This window comes from Urocitellus parryii, chromosome 1, assembly GCF_045843805.1.
Source record: "Urocitellus parryii isolate mUroPar1 chromosome 1, mUroPar1.hap1, whole genome shotgun sequence".
Lineage (NCBI taxonomy): Eukaryota > Metazoa > Chordata > Mammalia > Rodentia > Sciuridae > Urocitellus > Urocitellus parryii.
Window position 1 is genome coordinate 23484315 of NC_135531.1, and position 19635 is coordinate 23503949.

The window sequence follows — 19635 nt, forward strand, 5'->3', positions numbered from 1 at the left end:
TGTGTTTCTTACTTTAGCTCCCAAAGCAGGGTATAGCCAAGGTGCAACTCAGTATACTCAAGCCCAGCAAACTCGACAAGTGACAGCCATAAAGCCAGCTACACCAAGTCCAGCTACCACTACTTTCTCCATTTATCCTGTGTCCTCCACCGTACAGCCAGTAGCAGCTGCAGCTACTGTGGTGCCATCCTATACTCAGAGTGCTACTTACAGTACCACAGCAGTTACTTATTCTGGTAAGACTGATAAACTGTGTTTAAATGACTAAACAAATTACAAAGGGAAACTCTTGATATTCTGTGGAATTATCTTATTCCTGATAGCAAGAACTGAATTGATAGGCACTAATATAAATGTATTTGCATATTATGACAAAAGACCATACTCTAAGTAGTTTGGGGTTGGTGGGGTGTGTGCATGGGTGGGGGGTGGGGGAGTGGGGTTTCTTTTTTTGTTTTGTTTTAAGTGAACTATTTTAGCAGAATATAAAGTACTCTTTGGGAATTTGAAAGTCAGTAAAGAGTCTTTGACTTAGTATTGCAATTAAAAGAACAAATACCCAGTCTTCTATAGGATCACTTCCTTTCTGACTTTTTCAAATGAGTTTGAAAACTCAAGGATAGCACTAAAGGGATAAACTATAAGATGGTTATGTAACACATCTATATTTAAAATACAGAATAGCTCTATTTTTCTTCAATAATCATAAATTTTTCCTAAAGAAATTTGATCATTAAAACCTTGCTATGTCCATGATTCTTGCTAATTTCTAGTTGAGGTAATTGAAATCCCACATTGTTTATAAACTCTTAGTTTTATATTAGTGCATTGTTTCTTATTGTTTTTCATTTTATTTATTCCTTGATACTCTATCTCGTTCAATGGAGGCTTTAAGGTGACATGGGCTAATTAGTGCTAATGTAATCTATTAAGAAACATAGTCCAGGATATTCCCTATTTAAGAAGGAAGTCCTTTGTTAAGATCATAAGAAACTATTTATTATATTATTTGTATATTATTATACAAGACTTCCCAGGTACAGATTTTTGTGTATCTGGGTAATTAGTTATAATTATAACCAAAATTACTGCAATGAAATGATTGGGCACTTTTTTTTTTTTTAATGTCCACATTAGCTTCAAGAAAATAGGAAGTACAAAAGCATTCCTTTCTACTCATTATATTCCTCTTAGATAAATTCCAACCTAGTACGTTACCCTGGATTCTTCAGAAAGTATTTCCTAAGAATAAAGACATTGTTTTATGTAACTACAACAACTCTTTCAGGTAGCTTGATTTTTACCTTACCCAGTTTATAGATAATTATTAAAATTAGAAACTGTTGATTTTTTTTTTTTTAAGAAAAGTTAAACCACTATGCATTTTATATCTAGACATCAATTGTCATTCACATTTTAGTGCATGTGTGTCTACTATATTCCTTATGTATTTGACAGTATGCATATATCAATATAATTCTTCATAAAAATGAATTTGTCTTAAACATGCTATTTTGTGAACTCCTTTATTCTCACAGTGAATGTCCTTTTACATTACTAAGTATAGAGATGTAGCATTTCTTTGATTGATGCTTTTATCCAACTTTTTATTTTGGAAATTTTGAATTTTGTAGAAAAGTTGGAAAAATAGAATAAGGAATATCTGCATACTATTAACCTAGATTCAGCAATTATTAATGGTTTTTCACATCTACTTTATCTTTCCTTTTCCTTAAAATCTATTTTCATATGGTTTAGTAATATATTTTTAAGTTGCAGACAATGTGGTATTTTGCCCTTACATCTTTGGAAAGTATTTCCTTAATGTTATTCAGCATTCTTCTCTATAAAAGAGCCCCCTCCTTCTACTTTTTTTGATTTCTGTGGACTTTTTCTTTGTTATTCAATGTATTATGATCCATTACTCTTGTTGCTATCTTCAAGGCTCAAATGTCCCAGACTCTAACAGTATTTGACTCAAATCAGCTCCTGAGTCTTTTTGACATGACTACATTAGTCTTTGAGCTCTTCTTTTTTTTTTGGCACTGTAAGTTATTACAGATACATTTTGAGCTTCCCGTTTCCTGAAATGGTTTCTTATAAATGCCTGTGGTATTAGGTATTAGGCTGCATGGTATTTTATTGTATGGATGTACTATATTTTGAAATATGTATTTGGGGGCATTTAATTTTAATTGACATAATAATTTTATTAAAATATATAAAAGACTATTAGGCACAGTGTGACATTTTAATATGCATTTATTTATATTGCATAATGATCAGATTAGGGTAATGGATAGATCCATAACAACCTCAAACATCACTTCTCTATATTGGGAACATTATAAAACCCTACTAGCTATTTTGAAATGTTCAGTTAATGGTTGTCAACCGTAATTTTTCCCACTGCGCAGTATAAAATACTAGAAAGTATTTCTCCTGTTGGACTGTACCCTGCCATACCCATTAACTGTCCTCTCACTATCCACCCTTTACCATATCCTTCCCTGGGTTTGGTAACCACTATTCTATTTTGTGTTTCTTTGAGATCAAATTTTAGCTTCCACATATGAATGAGAACATACAGCATGTGTCCTTCTGTGCCTGACTTACTTCACTAAACATAATATCCTCCTGTTCTATCCATGTTGCTGCAAATGACAAATTTTCATCCTTTTTTATGGCTTAATAATGTTTTGTTTATATATACCACATTTTTGTCTGTTTTTTCTGTTGATGGACACCCATGTTAATTCCTTATCTTTATTGTTATGAATAGCATTGCAATAACAAGCAAGTACAATGCCTCTTCATCAAAGAAATGTTCATCCCTTTGAATATATAGTGAAATATTGCTAGATGATATGGTAGTTTTATTTCTAGTGTTTTGAAGAATCTCCCATTTTCCATAATGGCTGTACTAGTTCTTCTCTGTTCATATTCCAACCAACATTTGTTAGTAGCTATTCTAACCGGATGAGATACTATCTCATTCTAGTTTTGACTGGGGTTTCCCTGATAATTAATAATATTGAGCATTTTGTCATACTTGTTGGCTATTTGGGTATCTTCTTTTGGGAAATATCTGTTAAAGTCATCCCTCCAGCCTCAGGTGCTGGCAACTGAACTGTGACTGGCCAGCAAGCATATATACTACCACTGTTACACTCCCAACTCCATTTTAAAATCAGTTTATTTGTGGGTTTTGTTTTTCCTGTTGAATGGTTTCTTATGTTTTTAAAATTAATCCCTTACTGAATGAATAATTTGCACATACTTTCTCCTGCTTGGGTTGGGTTTTTGTTGTTGTTTTTATTGTTTTGTTTTTTTGTTAACAGTTTGTTTTTGGTCTTTTGTATTGTGTTGTTTTTGTTTGCTCAGGAGAGCTTTAGCTAGTAAGGACCTTTTGTGGTTCCATGTACGTTTTAGGAATGTTTTGAATTTCCATGAAGAATGTTAATAGTGTTTGATGGGAATCATGTTGAATTTATAGATCACTTTGGGTAGTATGGACATTTTAACAATATTAGTTCTTCCAGTTCATGAATATGGAGTCCTTATTTGTTTGCATGTGTTTCCTCTTTAGTTTCTTTCATCAGTACTTTGTAATTTTTGTTGTAGAGATCATTTACTTTCTTGGTGAAATTTATTTCTGGATTTTTGTTTTTTGTGCTTATTGCAGGTAGGCTTGCATTCTTGATTTCTTTCTCAACAAATCTGATATTAATGTATTAAATGTTTACTGACATAACTAGATAGATTAGTCCTTATCTTAAGATAAATTTCTACATGGAACCATTTTGTCAAAGAGGATCTACTTTTTTAGAATATGTGATATACACTATGAAAGTACCTACCAGAGAACATTCTTAGGGCTTCTGAATTCTTTTACTTGTGGGCTTTGACAATTAAAACTTAGGTTATTTTTATCTCAAAATAAGGAGTTCTAGGGGGGTTGGGGGTGTAGTTCAGTGGTAGAGTGCTTGCCTAGCATGTGTAAGACACTGGGTTCTATTCTCAGCACCACATATAACTAAGTAAAATAAAGGTCCATTAACAACTTAAAAAATAAATAAATAAATAAAAGGAGTTCTAGGGAATGGGGCTATGGCTCAGCTGTAGCACAATTGCCTGGCATGTGTGAGCCACTGGGTTTGATTCTCAGCACCACATAAAGGTCTGTCAAAAACTAAAAAAAAATAAGGAGTTGTAGAATATTGCTACCAAGTTAGCATATATTACTTGAAACATGGAGGGTTGATTGAAATTATATGTTTTTATTTCTGATATTGTACACTTAGGAATATTTCAGTTCTAATAATGTCGCTTAAAGTGAAACTATTTTAGTTTTTAAAATGGAGCTTTTAGCTGCGTGCAGTAGAGCTTATCTGTAATCCTTCCTTGGGAGTATGAGACAAGAAATAAAAAGGGCTGGTGATGTAGCTCAGTGGTAAAGTGCCCCAGTTCAGTGTTCAGTACCAAAAAATAAAAATGTCAAGCTTTTACTCAATTTATTGACAGGCTTATGTTTTCCCACAGTACTTTTATTAGAAATATACATTTGTTTGCTAGTAGTTAACAGGAGAATTTAAGTTGTTCTTTAACAGAATTCCAGAAAATTTTACCCACCTTTCAGTGTTTATTCTGTTTTTGTAAACTGAGTAATAAACTATAATTAGACTTGCCTTTTATTAGTTTTGAACTACCTGTGTGCAAGTGGAGATGACTCAATGTTAGGCTTAACCTGGTGATTTTATGGTTAGATAAGTCACTGTTAAAGGAACTCATACTCTCACAGTCTGTTTTCTCATCTGTTAAGTACAGACAGTGGTACTTATCTGCTCTGTGTCTGACACATTGCTCCTCATATTGTGAACTCTCAAATTAAAAGAATTAGAAGACCTGGTCATTCAGTACTGTTGGCCTCTGTTGCCGTTTTTCTCTTTGTTTTCTTCATAACAATTCATGAATTTATATTTAAATGGCATTTTTACATTTTCTATACAGGACTGAAATCATTTGGAAGATGTCTATTATGAAGACTTCATAGAGGCTAGGGGTATACAACAGTGATGGAGTGTGTGCCTAGAACATGCAAGGCCTTGGGTTTGACCCCCAGGATCTCCCCCCAAAAAAAGGGGGGGATTTCATGATCCTAATAAGTGGTAGTCTAGAAATAGTTTTGTTCTTAATTTATGATTTAATTTTTAATTTATTTTTTTGGTATCGGGGATTCAACCACCAAGCCACATCCCCAGCCCTATTTTGTATTTTATTTAGAGAAAAGGTCTCACTGAGTTGCTTAGCGCCTTGCTTTTGCTGAGGCTGGCTTTGAACTTGTGATCCTCCTGCCTCAGCCTCCCAAGCTGCTGGCATTATAGGCATGCACCATAACTCCTGGCTCTTAATTTATGATTTTTTGAGACAGGATCTCACCATGTTGCCTAGTCTAGCCTAGAATTCCGGGGCTTGATTGAACCTAGTGCCTCAGACTCATAAATAGCTGGGACTACAGGTGCATGCTACTCTGTCCATCTAGCTTTGTTGTTTTTAATTTAACAAATTTATTGTGTTTCTTTATAGAGAAATTTAAACTGTATCTGTTTTTGCTTATAAATTTGAAAGCCTTTATCTGTAAGTTTAATTATGATCCTTTTAAAAAATATTTTCTAGATGTTCATGAACCTTTATTTTATTCATTTATTTATATGTGGTGCTGAGAATTGAACCCAGTGCCTCACTGGGCAAGTGCTCTGCCACTGAGCCACAACCCCAGCCCTAATTATGATCTTTTTAATCACATTCTTAAGTAACAGGAGACAGTGATAGGATGGCCTATAAAGAATCTGGGCTGTGGCTCAGTGGTAACACACTTGCCTGGCATGTGTGAGGCAATGGGTTCAATTCACAGCACCACATATAAATAAAATAAAGGTCAATTAACAACAACAAAAAGAGTCTATTGATTACCTGATGTGGGTGAGGCCCTGGGTTCAATCCCCAGTTTCACCACCCCTCTACCACACACACACACACACACACACAAAAAAAAAAAAATTCTTGGAACTATAGAATTTTTCTCTTAACTACTCATATTAATTATTTTCTGTTTTATCTGATTTTGTGCTTTTCACTGATAATGTCTGCTTACTTTTTCCTACTTGATGTTAGGTATCACTTGTCTATTTCAACACTCTATCTTAAAACTTCATAAGCATTTGTATACTTTAACAAACTAACATAGACATTTGGGAATGCTTTTCTCAAAAATTGCTTGACTTCTTTCTTTCCTGGATATGTCCATTTCCAGTTACTTATGATTCTGATTTCCTATACATTTTTTCTCTTATTCTTCTAGCTATGCATTCTTCCCAGTGTGTATATATATATTGGAATCAGTGGGTTTTAAGACCTTTTATTAGAGGAGCCTACATTCAAGGGACCAAAGAGTTGAGTTCTCTTGAGTAGTATTCTTTGCCATCTTGACCACTAGGAATCTCTCTCCTGAGCCTCACTCACTCTTTGCCTGACTAGTCTCACTTAAGGAAATAAAGTGAGACTAACTGAAATACATTGAAGAGGGAGTATACCAAATTTCTGGAGATTTGGGTTTATGACAGTTAAGTTTTCCAGTGTTCAGATAGTCTTATATATAAATCCAGCAATTTTGTCAAATTTTACAGCTTTATAAATTCCAAAATCTGTAAACCGTTTAACATATATGTAGTATGTCAGTAACTTGCATAATGTGCATAATAGCTCCTATCAGTTCTTTGGTTTTATCACTTGCGCAACCCATCAGTCCGTCTTGGAGTTTATGATCTTGATATCATCTTTGTGTGTTTTTCTCTTTTTTAAATCTCTTTTATCCTCTTACCCTCTAAGCAAATCAATTCTTATTTTCATGATTTTTTGGGGGGGAGGGGGTTGATTTTTCCTGTCTAGTATCCTCCTTAAGATTCCACCTCAGATCCAATGCTTCCCAAATTTTGTTCAGAGGATTTTTGTTTGGGAAATAGTAATAGGTTCTATGACTGCATAAGTTTGTTAAACACTATTACATCCCTCCATTTGAATTATTTGAATTATAAGCTTCTTCAAGACAGACCAAATCTTGTACTTTATACCTCTGTAACACCTGGCATGTGTTGAGTCACTGCTTGAGTGACATGTAGATGGAAGATAAAAAGTTTCTGGGTATACATTATTGTAAATATTCACATGTAAATCTACCTGTATTGGCGGGATTTATTGACTTTAAATTTATAAATAATATTTAACTTGTTTTATAATTATGTAACATAATTTTTGTTTGATTTTATTTGTAAGGTACGTCTTATTCAGGTTATGAAGCAGCAGTGTATTCAGCTGCATCTTCCTACTACCAACAGCAGCAGCAGCAACAGAAGCAAGCAGCAGCAGCAGCAGCTGCTGCAGCTGCAACAGCTGCCTGGACAGGGACCACCTTTACTAAAAAAGCACCATTCCAAAATAAACAACTGAAACCAAAACAGCCTCCCAAACCACCCCAGATTCACTATTGTGATGTTTGTAAGATCAGCTGTGCTGGACCGCAGGTACTTGTGTTGTATGTTTTATCATGAATCTCAGTAGTTATTTTTGGTAGTTAAGTATGCTGATTTTCTGACTCTTGTGCCTACACAAAAAAAGGTTCACATTTTTTTTTTCCTGTTAGCTTTTAGCTAATACATACATATAGTTGGTCCTTCACATCTGCGGGTTAGCATATCCATGGTCTCAGCTAACCATGTATCAGAAATATGGCGGCAAAACACATCTATACTGAACATGTACAGAATTTTTTCCCTAAGCAATACAGTACAACAGCTATTTACGTTATATTAGGTATTATAAATATAGTCTAGAGATGATTTGATGTATACAGGAGGAAATAAATAGGACTGTGCCATTCTACCTAAGGATGCACAGCCTTGGAATTTGGTAACCAGTCTCTCACTGGCAGTAAAGGAAGACTGTATTTCTCAAATAGTCTTTTTTTGATGAGGGGTTGGGAGAAGGGGTGGGGGTGGTCTTGGGGATTGAACCCAGGAGCACTTAACCACTGATCCACATCCTCAGTCCTTTTTATTTTGAAACAGGGTCTTGCTAAGTTTCTTAGGGCCTCACTAAGTTTCCAAGGCTGGCTTTGAACTTTTGATCCTCCTGCTTCAATGTCCCCAGTTGCTGGGGTTACAGGCATGTATAACCATGTCTGACAATCATTTTTTAGAAGCTCTTTCTTTGTATTGCAATTTGAAAATATTGTTTGGGGGGAAGCTATAAAAATGATTATGAGTATAAATGAAAAATAGGAAAATTGAACTTTTTTCAGGATGGCTGCTTTGCTTATTAATTAAAAGCTAAATTCAATTTTAAAGTTTTATATTCAAATTTATAACTTTTCTGAGACTGACTTATACATGCTTTGTAGAATATAATTTATTTCTATAAATTTTCGTATAAGGACTGACTGTAGGAATGTTGGGAATAAGGAAGATATAAGCATATAAGCACACGTCTTTTTCAAAAAGAACAATTAATGAAGTATGTAAGACCTTTATTTTCTGGTTTTGTTTGGCTCCGGTTTTAAATTCAACGCCTCTCCCAGTCTTGTAGCTTGGTAGATTAAAAAAAAAAAAGATTAATTTAAAAGAAAAAAATCATTTTGACTTTCTGGTAGTTTCTTTATATTATAGCCAGCTATCCCTCTGCCCATCCAGTGTACATTTCTTTTTTATTTACTAGATTACTTCTATGTTTAATTACACATTTGAGGAGTGTTTTCAATTACTAGTACTGATGATCTCTGAGTTACTGAAACCAATTTTAATATATGTGGCTAGATTTATAAAACCATGTGGGTTTTTTGTTTTATTTTTTCCTCCCCTGTTTTGGGTATGATAGGAAAGGGTGGCATTGTGGCCACATGGTTGGGGGGGCAAGTGATTTTTATGATACAAGTAGCAAGCACAGAAATAGGAGATTTATTGACTATGTGGGTGCCCATATGAAAAACATGAAACATGGTACTATGGTGATAGTTTAACAGCACTATTTGGAATGAAGACATGAAGTTGACTGTTGATTACAGGGGGAGAGGGGAGAGTTAGATGGTTACACAAGAATGGGCCAAGGGTATTTCTGGAAGTCAGAGACTGAGCCTTAAAGTGTTAATGAATCTTAAAGAAAAATATCACTGAGATTTGAATTAGACTCTAGGTGTGGGCCAAGAAAGGGAGAGTTAAGGTGAATTCAGGGCCAAGGTTTAATCTTGGTTCTACTGCTAACCATGTTAGAGACAGACTTCTTTGAGCTTTTCTTTCCATAACAAGGATTTGTCTTAAGTAATTAATAAACTATTACATGGAACTACTTGAGGCCACTGAGGTAATGACAGGAGAATCAAACAACTGGTCCTTAAAATCTCATCCAGCTCTGAAATCCCATGATGAACATAAAATTTGATGCTTATCATTTGTGAGTCTTAAAAATAATTTTAATAATAAAACATGAAAGAAGAACCATTTGGCCACACAGAAAACAAAATTGCCTAGCAATTCTTATTGTTCTCTTATTTTAATTACCTGCCTTCCTTAATCATGTGCAAAATATCTGCATGGTTTATTGGTAATTTTACCATAATAATGGTTTTCCTTACAAATATATACATTTTTGACTCTTCCTATTTTAAATAAGCTTTTGTGCAGGTGACATGGATTATAATACAGGTAATGTTTCAGAATACATTCTGAGTTAGAAAAGTCAGTTTTATAAATAAACATGCCTATTTGTCAAGACTCTTATTACCATGCAATAGCTTTTTTTTTTTAATTTTAATAAATTTTTTTTAGTGTAGGTGAGCACAATGCCTTTATTTTATTTTTATGTGGTGCTGAGGATCAAACCCAGTGCCTCACACATGCCAGGCAAACGCTTTCCCACTGAGCCACAACCCCAGCCCAATGCAAAAGCTTTTGGTACTGGTATAAGGTACATTTTTCTTCCCTCATCTTAATTCTGTAATTAATTTGTTTGTTGAATGACCATTCTCCCTGAGCATTCTCTATTTAATATTATACATAAGCAATAAAAGATGTGAATTCTTGAAACTGGAAGAAGTTGCTTATGTTATGACTATGTATGAAAGTGTTCTGCAGCTCAAAGTGTTGGATAAATGTATTCTTGGAGGGAGGTATACCTCATTGATGAAGCGCCTGCTTAGCACACACAAGTTTCTAATTCAGCCCCCGCACCACCATGCACAAAAAAGTAATCTCAATAAAGAGCATGCAGAGACTCACGGATGTATCACATATATAGTGAATTCTTCATGCTCATGCTCACATTCTTATTCAGCTGCTTTTTAAATTTACATTTTTTAAGTGAGTATTAGAAATTTGAGAATTAAGTAATATGAAATTCTGTAGAAAGAATATCAGTGAAGCAAAATTTGCCCTTTTTGTTTAAAACAGACTTATAAAGAACACTTAGAAGGACAGAAACATAAAAAAAAAGAAGCTGCATTGAAAGCCTCACAAAATACCAGCAGCAGCAACAACTCTACTCGTGGGACTCAGAATCAGCTACGTTGTGAGCTCTGCGATGTGTCTTGTACAGGAGCAGATGCATATGCTGCCCACATTCGTGGTGCTAAGCATCAGAAAGTAGGTGGATTTTTTGGGCACACAGCCTTATGTCTTTATTTTCTTTTACCTTTTCAATGGGGATTTTAGTAAAGATGACTTCAAATTTTGAAAACATTGTGTTCTAAGCCTTACTTATGTGCTAACATATATAATTGTTTAAAGGGAAAGACTAGATTCCTTTCTTTAAATTGAATTAAACCACTTATTTCATGTTTGAAATGATATAATCACTTTCTACTTGGTCTTTTTAAATTATAGATTGGCTTGCATGTGACCAAGTTTCATCTTTCCCTGACTATTTCCTCACCTGGTAATAGATGGAATATGTATACGTACCTGCTTCACAAAGTACCTTGAAAATAATGAGTTTTGTATATAAAAGCATTTCACTTAAAAAATATGGCTCTTCAAAAACTATGCATGGAGCCACCACATGACCCAGCTGTACTATTACTTGTTATTTATCCTGAAGAATTAAAGTATTACAGTGATACCTATTACAGTGATACTTGCATACCTATGTTTATAGCAGCACAGTTCACAATAGCCAAATTATGGAACCAGCCTAGGTATCCATCAGTGGATGAATAAATAAAGAAAATGTGCATATACACAGTAGAGTTTTATATAGCCATAAAGACAAATGAAATTATGAGATTTACAGGAAAAAGGATGGAACTAGAGACCATCCATTTGTTAAGTGAAATAAGTCAAACTTGGAGGGTTCAGAGTCAATTTCTTTCATATGTGGAAGCTAGAGAGGAAAAAGGAAAACAAAGGTGGGGTTGGATCTCCTAAAAATCAGAGGGAGATCAGTAGAGGAAAAGAACCAGTGGGGGCATAAAGTGCTGGGCCAGATTATCATATTATGCATTTGTGAATGTGTAACAACAAATTCCATCAATATGTACAACTATAAAGCGCCAATAAAATGGAAAAAATATAGCAAAGAAAAATATGTTCATTTTTTTTTATAATGTCATTTAGATAAGCTTAAAAGTTTGCATTTTGTGTTTCCTGACAAATAAATGCACTTTTGTTTTGTAGGTGGTTAAATTACACACAAAACTTGGTAAACCTATTCCTTCAACAGAACCAAACGTTGTTAGCCAAGCTACTTCTTCAACGGCTGTCTCTGCTTCAAAACCAACTGCCTCTCCTTCAAGCATTGCAGCAAGCAATTGCACTGTGAATACTTCATCAATTGCAACTTCTTCAGTGAAAGGTCTTGTGACTACAGGAAATTCATCTCTTAATAGTACATCCAACACTAAAGTATCAGCAGTGCCTACCAATATGGCTGCCAAGAAAACATCTACACCCAAAATAAACTTTGTTGGCAAGTACTGAAGTTTCTCTGTGTTCCTCTTAATTCTGTCAAAATGGTGTTTCTTTTCTATTGAAAGATTAACCCTTCTACTTATGCTATTCAACTCATCCTTTATCTTCTTCAGATATCTACCCTTTTCTCTGTATCTATCCTATACTGTTTTCTTCCCTTCAGTCATAGAAATATGACCATATCTTACGTAGTTGTGGATATACACAGAGACCTTTTTTTTAGTTTGGTTTGGGGTTTTTGACACAGTGTTAGGGATCAAACCCAGGGCTTTGTGTATGCCAGACAAACACCACCACTGAGCTATATCCCTCCTGAGTCCTTACTTTATCTACTTCTGTAGTTCCTTTTCAATTCAGTCTACTATAGTGTTCCCTGAAACTGATTTCAGGATTCACCAAAGACTTAATTGCTGAGTGCAGTGGCCAGTTTTTGGTTTCATCCTATTGACAACCCCTCCCCGCCACATTCAGTACCATTGACTGCTGTACTATAAAACTTAAGATACGTCTTTATCTCTTTTTATAGGTCCACACATCCTTTTCTCAAGTATCGTTATTGGTCCACTTCCTGGATGCTCATTAAATAGTTCCTAAGATGCTGATTCTAGCTCTTATCTCACTATGCTCCATTATTCCTGGGTGGTCTCATCCATTCCGATAATGTTCGGTGACTTGAAATATTTTTTGGCAAATTAAAAACCCCGGAGTTTTAGAGCTGTGTTTTACATACTTATTCTCTGTTCATTCTCTGTATGGTTTCACAGATGATTTGCAATGTGTTCTGTTCTAACCCATAAATCTGTCACAAGAATACCACAATATAATCCCACAAAATTACTGATTTTTCAAATAAAAAAGTTTACTAATACTTTTTATTCATTTCTTCCTCCTGCTTTTTCCTGTCTTTTTAATTACCTTTGCCTTAATTTTTAGTTCTGAAGTCTCTTTCTTAGAACTTTTGTTTCTTACTCTATCCAGTATCTTCAATATGTTGTTTGATAGTCTGATCAGTCACCATACAATATATACCAAATTGTATTAGTCTTCTGCTTAAAAATTCACTTTGGCTTTTCCCAAGCATATCTGTATTCCTTAATTCTGTCATATAAGATTCTTCATAATCTGCCTCCTACTACCTTCCTAGTTTCATATCTTGTCACTTCTTCCTAGATAGTAATTTATACTGAATTATTGGCTCTTCCTTGAATTTTCCACTTCAGTTCCCATGTTGCTGTGTTTTTTAAGTACATGCTGTTGTGTTTAAACATTATTTTTTTTCTTTCTTCCTGACCAGTATTATAATCATTACTCCTCTTTCCAAGCCCAGTTCAAGTTTCACACCCTTTGTGTAGCCTTTCTTAACTGGATCAGGTTAAAGAGTAATGACTTCTTTCTTTAGCTTTCCTACAATATTTGGTTCCTACTTATTATAGCACTCTCACATGGTATTATAATTATTTGCTTTTTTGCTTTTTCTTTTTAATTTTGGGCACCTAAAAGGCATCTACAGTGTCTTCTGCCCCCAGAACACAGGTGCTTAACACTGAACTTGATCACCAACCCTCCGACCTGCCCCCCACACCCATTTTTGTTTTGTTTTTTAAAATTTCTACTTAGGGTCTTGCTAAGTTGCTGAGGTTGGCCTTAAACTTGGGATCCAAGTATCTGGGATCAATAGGCGTGTACCACCACAACTGGCTACATTCTCTTATGGTATTATCAAAACTTAGGACATTGCCCTCATTTTGTATATTGTTTAAAATATTTTTGAAAGAAAGTCTTTATAGAAAATTCACAATCAGGTACTCAGGCGTTCTCTTAGATAGTTATTTAAAATGTTAAGTTTAGTTGATAGTGGGCTGGGGTGGTAGCTCAGCAGTAGAGCATTTGCCTATTGCACTGGGTTGCCTAGCACATATGAGGCACTGGGTTCAAGTCTCACCACCAAATATAAATAAATATCCATCAACAACTAAAAAATTTTTTTCAATTTCTTTAGTAGATAATTAAAATGAAAACCATGACTTATGGAGTTTTATTTCAGTTTTTGAGATTATTCATATTGTCAGTTTAGAATAACAAACTTTTTGATTAGATTTTGGATTTTAGAGCTAAAGAAGGGGGAAGTTCAGAAATATGTTTTATTAATAGGATTTTAGAAGCCACTTATGTGGTTCTTTAAAATTCCCATCTTTAGTATACACATAGAAGTTTGACTATTGGTAGAAAATAACTTTCTATGACGTTTTCATTGTATCAGGGTTTGTCATTTTATATAGAAATAAAATTACTGTAATTCTTTGTTGTTCTAGGTGGTAACAAGCTACAGTCAACAGGAAATAAAACAGAAGACTTAAAAGGAACTGAATGTGTTAAAAGTACTCCTGTCACTTCTGCTGTGCAGATTCCTGAAGTAAAGACAGACACAGTGTCAGAACCAGTCACACCAGCATCTCTTGCTGCATTGCAGAGTGATGTGCAACCAGTGGGCCATGATTATGTGGAAGAGGTATTGCTTTGAGAATACTATAGCTCTGAAATTGGGTAAAGGGAAGATGTATGTGACTTTGTTGCAAGCATGCTCTACATGTAAAATAAAAGTGTACTTAGTTATATTTTAGATTTAGGTCACTTATGAAGGAATGAGTATTATAAAAAAAGTCCTTTAAGCTTGCCTGTTTAACTTTTTATTCTTGTTAACAGTGTCACTGAAGTGTAAGGTAACTTTCATTTATTTGCAGATATTCTTGTAATATTCTATTTAGCTATCATAAGACATTAAAATTTAAAAAATCTGCTGGGTGCAGTGGTGCATGCCTGTAATCCCAGCGGCCCTGTATCCTGAGGCAGGAGGATTGTGAGTTCAAAGCCAGCCTCAGCAATTTAGTGAGACCCTATTTCAAAATAAAAAAATAAAAAGAGTTGGGGATGTGGCTCAGTAGTTCAGTGCCCTTGAGTTCAATCCCTGGTACAAAAAAATATTAAAAAATTTAAAAAATGCATATTTTTTAAAATTCTGTGAAGCAAAAATAATGATGGAGAAAGCAAGTAGATCTCCTTTTGAACAATTATTTTGATTTATGTTTAAAATTAAGGTTGCTAATTTAACACATGACATTTATTTGGTTTCTCAAGTTGATTAGAACACTATTCCTATTTAAAGGTTAAATAAATTAGTAAATGTAGGAGCAAGGGGACATTAGACTTGAATAAATTAGGTTTAGGATTAGCGTTTGCTGTTAGCAGGAAAGAAACCATACAGTGTTGTGACACTGCTATTTACTTTCATTTTATTGCAGAGCATTGTATCATTTTTCTGAGCTTCAGTGTCCACATCTATAAAATAGGAATATTCCTCAATAAAATTATGAATATTAGATGAAACTAAGAACCTAGTACATGCCTGGAAGACTGCATATTATTTTGAGTTCTTTACTTACAAGATGCATTCTGTAATTTATAAGTAGTTTATAAACAATTCTAACTTAGCTTTATCTCTTATAAGAGTAAAATTTGAGCTGGGCACAGTGGCACATGCTTGTAATATCAGTGACTAGAGGCTGAGGCAGGAAGATGGCAAGTTCAAGGCCAGCCTCAGCCACTTAGGCCCTGTCTCAAAACTAAAAAAAGGTCTGGTGATTTAGTACAATGGTAAAGCACCCCTGGGTTCAGTATGCAGTATCACTTAAAAAATGTAAGATTTGGTATTCCTTTTTTTTTTTTTTTTTTTAAAGGAGAAAGTGAGAGAGGAGAGAGAGAGAGAGAGAGAGAATTTTTTTAATATTTATTTTTTAGTTCTCGGCAGACACAACATCTTTTGTTGGTATGTGGTGCTGAGGATCCAACCTGGGCCGCACGCATGCCAGGCGAGCGCGCTACCGCTTGAGCCACATCCCCAGCCCCTGGTATTCCTTTTTAAAAAATGTTTTTAACTCAAGCATCCTAATTTCTGATTGATTTGGATTAATAAAATACTCAAAAATTTTAGAAATTTGCATTCAGAGCCAGTCTAAATGCTTGTAATTTCAACTGCATATCCATTATTAAATTTGTAATAACATTCTTGTCTACTTATCTTTCTGATTGTACAGTTAGAAAAAAATTAATCTGGACTTTCCTTAAAGTTACATGTATAAAATCTTGAGCTTTGAGGAAGTTGTATGCTACAGTAATGCTTTTAAATATCTTCATCTCCAAGAACAATTTTGGCCAGCTTTAGGTATTCTGTACTACTGATGAGAAAATTTAAGGCATCTAGCTAAATTACAATCTAAGTGTTTATAGATTAAAATATTCAAATGAAAGAGAATTACAAAAGCAAATGTATGTATTATTTTGAAAGTTAAAAATAATTTCATTCTCAGTTTCTATCCTTTTAAAATAATATATCCATGCCATTTATGTTTTTCTCCCACTTCAAATTCCAGATGTTCACATCTGTATTAAATAATCCATGAATATTGTGTGTGTGTATGAAATTTGCAAAATGAATTACACCATTATGTACAATTACACACATTAAAAAATACAGAAACAAAGAATCTGTAAGGGTCTATGAATGAAATTTTACAATTATTTCCTGTTTTTTCTACACCAAGGTACGAAATGATGAAGGAAAAGTAATACGGTTTCATTGTAAATTATGTGAATGCAGCTTTAATGATCCCAATGCTAAGGAGATGCACTTGAAAGGACGGAGACATAGACTTCAATATAAAGTAAGTAAATTTTAACTATTCTGTTTTTCTTACAACTCATATATTTATGTAAAACAAAACATCTAACCACAACTCACCCAGTCAGTGAACTCGCATAAGCTCTTGAAAGATTCATGTAGGTACTAAATCAGATGTTTGTTTTTTATTTAGTAGTTAGTAAAACCAATATAACTATTTTCTCATCAATTTTGGTAATTGTGGAAAAACGAACAAATGTTGCTTTGATCAAGTAATCATTTAAAGATAGTTGTTCCATATAGTGTTTGGAAAACGTGTCAAATCTTTATCTACTTCCTTTAACTTGGTAGAACTCCAAATAAAATGAATTGTAAGATGATTTTTTTTGAAAAATTTTATCATCTTGCCCTAGGAATTCTTCACTGGATACACAGTAAGAATTAAGATAAATCTTTTTTTTTTTTTAATTAATTTACCTTATTTTTTTTACAACCAAAAAATATTTATTTTTTATTAGTTGCTCATGACAATACAGTGATCTTGACATCATACATTTGATTCAAATGGGGTATGAATTCTCATTTTTTCCAAGTGTACAGATTGCAGAATCACATTGGTTATACGGCCACGTATATACATACAGCTATACTAGTGTCTATTTTATTCTGCTGCCCTTCCTATTCCCCCCCTCCCCTCCCATCCCATCACCTCTCTCTATCCAATCTAATATGACATTAGATTAGATAAATATTAAGATAAATCTTAATATTTAAAGTTTTAACTAGGTTGTATTAATGAACTAGTTTCATATTTTCTCTTTAAAATGCACTGCTGGCAAAACAGTCTGTTAAATGGCAATATTTTCATGAAAAGAAATATTGCCAAGGCAGATACATAGAATGTTTCATCTATTTATAAACAACTAAAATTAAACATTCATCGATCAGTCCCACAAGTACTTTCTGTTGGTCAACACTAAATTACATACTTAGTAATTTTATATATATTTATTTTTAAATATTTTAGTTGCAGATGGACACAATACCATTATTTATGTATATGTGGTGCTGAGGATCAAACCCAGTACCTCACATATACAAGGCAAGTGCTCAACCTCCGAGCCACAAATCCCAGCCTAGTAATTTTGCATTTTAGTTAATGTACTCTGAATTATTTTATCTGATTCAATTTAGTTATGCTGATTTTTCTCTTTAGGAAATTTTGTAAGTAAAAGCCTCTATGATCAATATGTGTAGTTGTATGGCTAAAGATGGAGGTAGATTGTTGAAGGTGGCTCTTTTTTTTTTTTAACAGAAAAAAGTAAACCCAGATTTGCAAGTAGAAGTAAAACCTAGTATTCGAGCAAGAAAGATTCAAGAAGAGAAAATGAGGAAGCAGATGCAGAAGGAGGAATATTGGCGAAGACGGGAAGAAGAGGAGCGCTGGAGAATGGAAATGAGGTAATATCCTTAACTTTTAGTAGCATGATAGTGATTCTTCCTTCATAAAAAAAAGTTTCTGGGTATATGTCTTCCATTTAGAGCAATTCATATTTCTTTAATGTACTTTTAGTGTTTAGTAAGATCGTAAGTCTAGGAAAAATTATATTAAAATTAAATTATTGGGATTAGGAATTTTGTTGAAAGTGTTATCATATAAAGAATTTCATGTTATAAATGAATAAGTACCTCAATTTAAAATAGGCAAAGTAGAATGACTGGTTACCTGATAACAGTATTCTGAATATAAGGGTTTTTCGTTGTAGATGGACACAATACCTTTATTTTATTTATTTAATTTTATGTGGTGCTGAGGATTAAATCCAGGTCTTCACACATGCAAGGCAAGTGTTGAGAGCCACAGCCTAAGGGGCCCCAGCAAACTTCCAGCTGCCAGCTGATGATTGGCTCACAGGGCCCCAGCAAACGTCTAGCTGCCAACTGATTGGCTCCTCTGCGGTGATGCTCATAGGGCTGTTTCCCCGCCCTTTCAGACCACGGAGCTGCTCATTGGGGGCTTTTTTGGCTCTGCCCACGTGACCCAGCCAATCGGCCTCAAGAGCAGGAGGAGTGGGGGAGGTTGAGAGGCTTGTGGGAAGCCAGTGGTCGCAGTTGGGCTCTGAAGGTTTTCCTGAAGAGCTGAGTGGTTTGGCATGTGTGGTTCTAAAAGTAAAGTTTGTTTCTTTTGACAAGTGGCTCCTGAATTGTGCCCAGCCAGACTGCAGCAGGCAAGCACTCTACCACTGTGCTAAAAATTTCTTATTTTTTATTACTTATTTGTACACATTTCCTATACAGTATTTACTTGGCTTTTATTGTATGTTACCTTTAGTTTTTACCATTACCTGTAAACCAGTTTTTATGTGTAAGATAAAAATAAGTCCTATATTCTTTTTGGAGCTTCTGCCTTTGTAATGTATTCTTCCCTATACTAGGACTTTCCTCTCTCTAGTAGGTTATATAATTATTTTGTTTTACTTGCATGTCTAAAATTTATTAAGTACCTATTTGCTGGTAAATGTGTTACATGCTATAATGTGAACTGGCAAACAACAGTTAAATGTCCCAGCTGTTATTTTATTTAAACATCTTTAGCACTAATAAACTATTCCAAGTTGGACAGAACATGATTTTTCAGAACCTTCAAGCTGTTTTTATGGTTTTTTTGTTTTTTTTTTTCTCAAGGCCTACATCACATAACAGGATATTTGGTTCCCTCAGTCCTTCGATTACCTAAAAAGCGATGCTTATTCCCAACATGAAGAAATGAGTAGTTTGTTACAGTGGTGGTCAAGAAGCATAATTCTTTAAGTTTTGTTTAAAACTTGCTACCAAAATTTGCTTGACACATGATTTTCTTTGAGAGCTCTTACTATGCTATTTTGAAGTTGAAAGTAAAGGTTGAACCCAGAGGGAAAGAGATGGTGAAGAAGATTGTAGAATAGATTA

At 34.2% G+C, this 19635-nt stretch overlaps 1 protein-coding gene across 3 annotated transcripts in view; it reads left to right on the forward strand.

Annotated features, from left to right (window-relative positions):
• Zfr (zinc finger RNA binding protein) overlaps nt 1–19635 on the forward strand; it is a 76389-nt gene that overhangs the window by 23855 nt on the left and 32899 nt on the right. For all 3 annotated transcript variants that reach the window (XM_026390128.2, XM_026390129.2, XM_026390130.2), the window contains 7 exons: nt 18–236; nt 7333–7580; nt 10497–10688; nt 11718–12009; nt 14324–14520; nt 16610–16729; nt 18002–18147. In XM_026390128.2, coding sequence (XP_026245913.2) covers nt 18–236; nt 7333–7580; nt 10497–10688; nt 11718–12009; nt 14324–14520; nt 16610–16729; nt 18002–18147 — 1414 coding nt within the window. The remainder of the gene's footprint in view (nt 1–17; nt 237–7332; nt 7581–10496; nt 10689–11717; nt 12010–14323; nt 14521–16609; nt 16730–18001; nt 18148–19635) is intronic.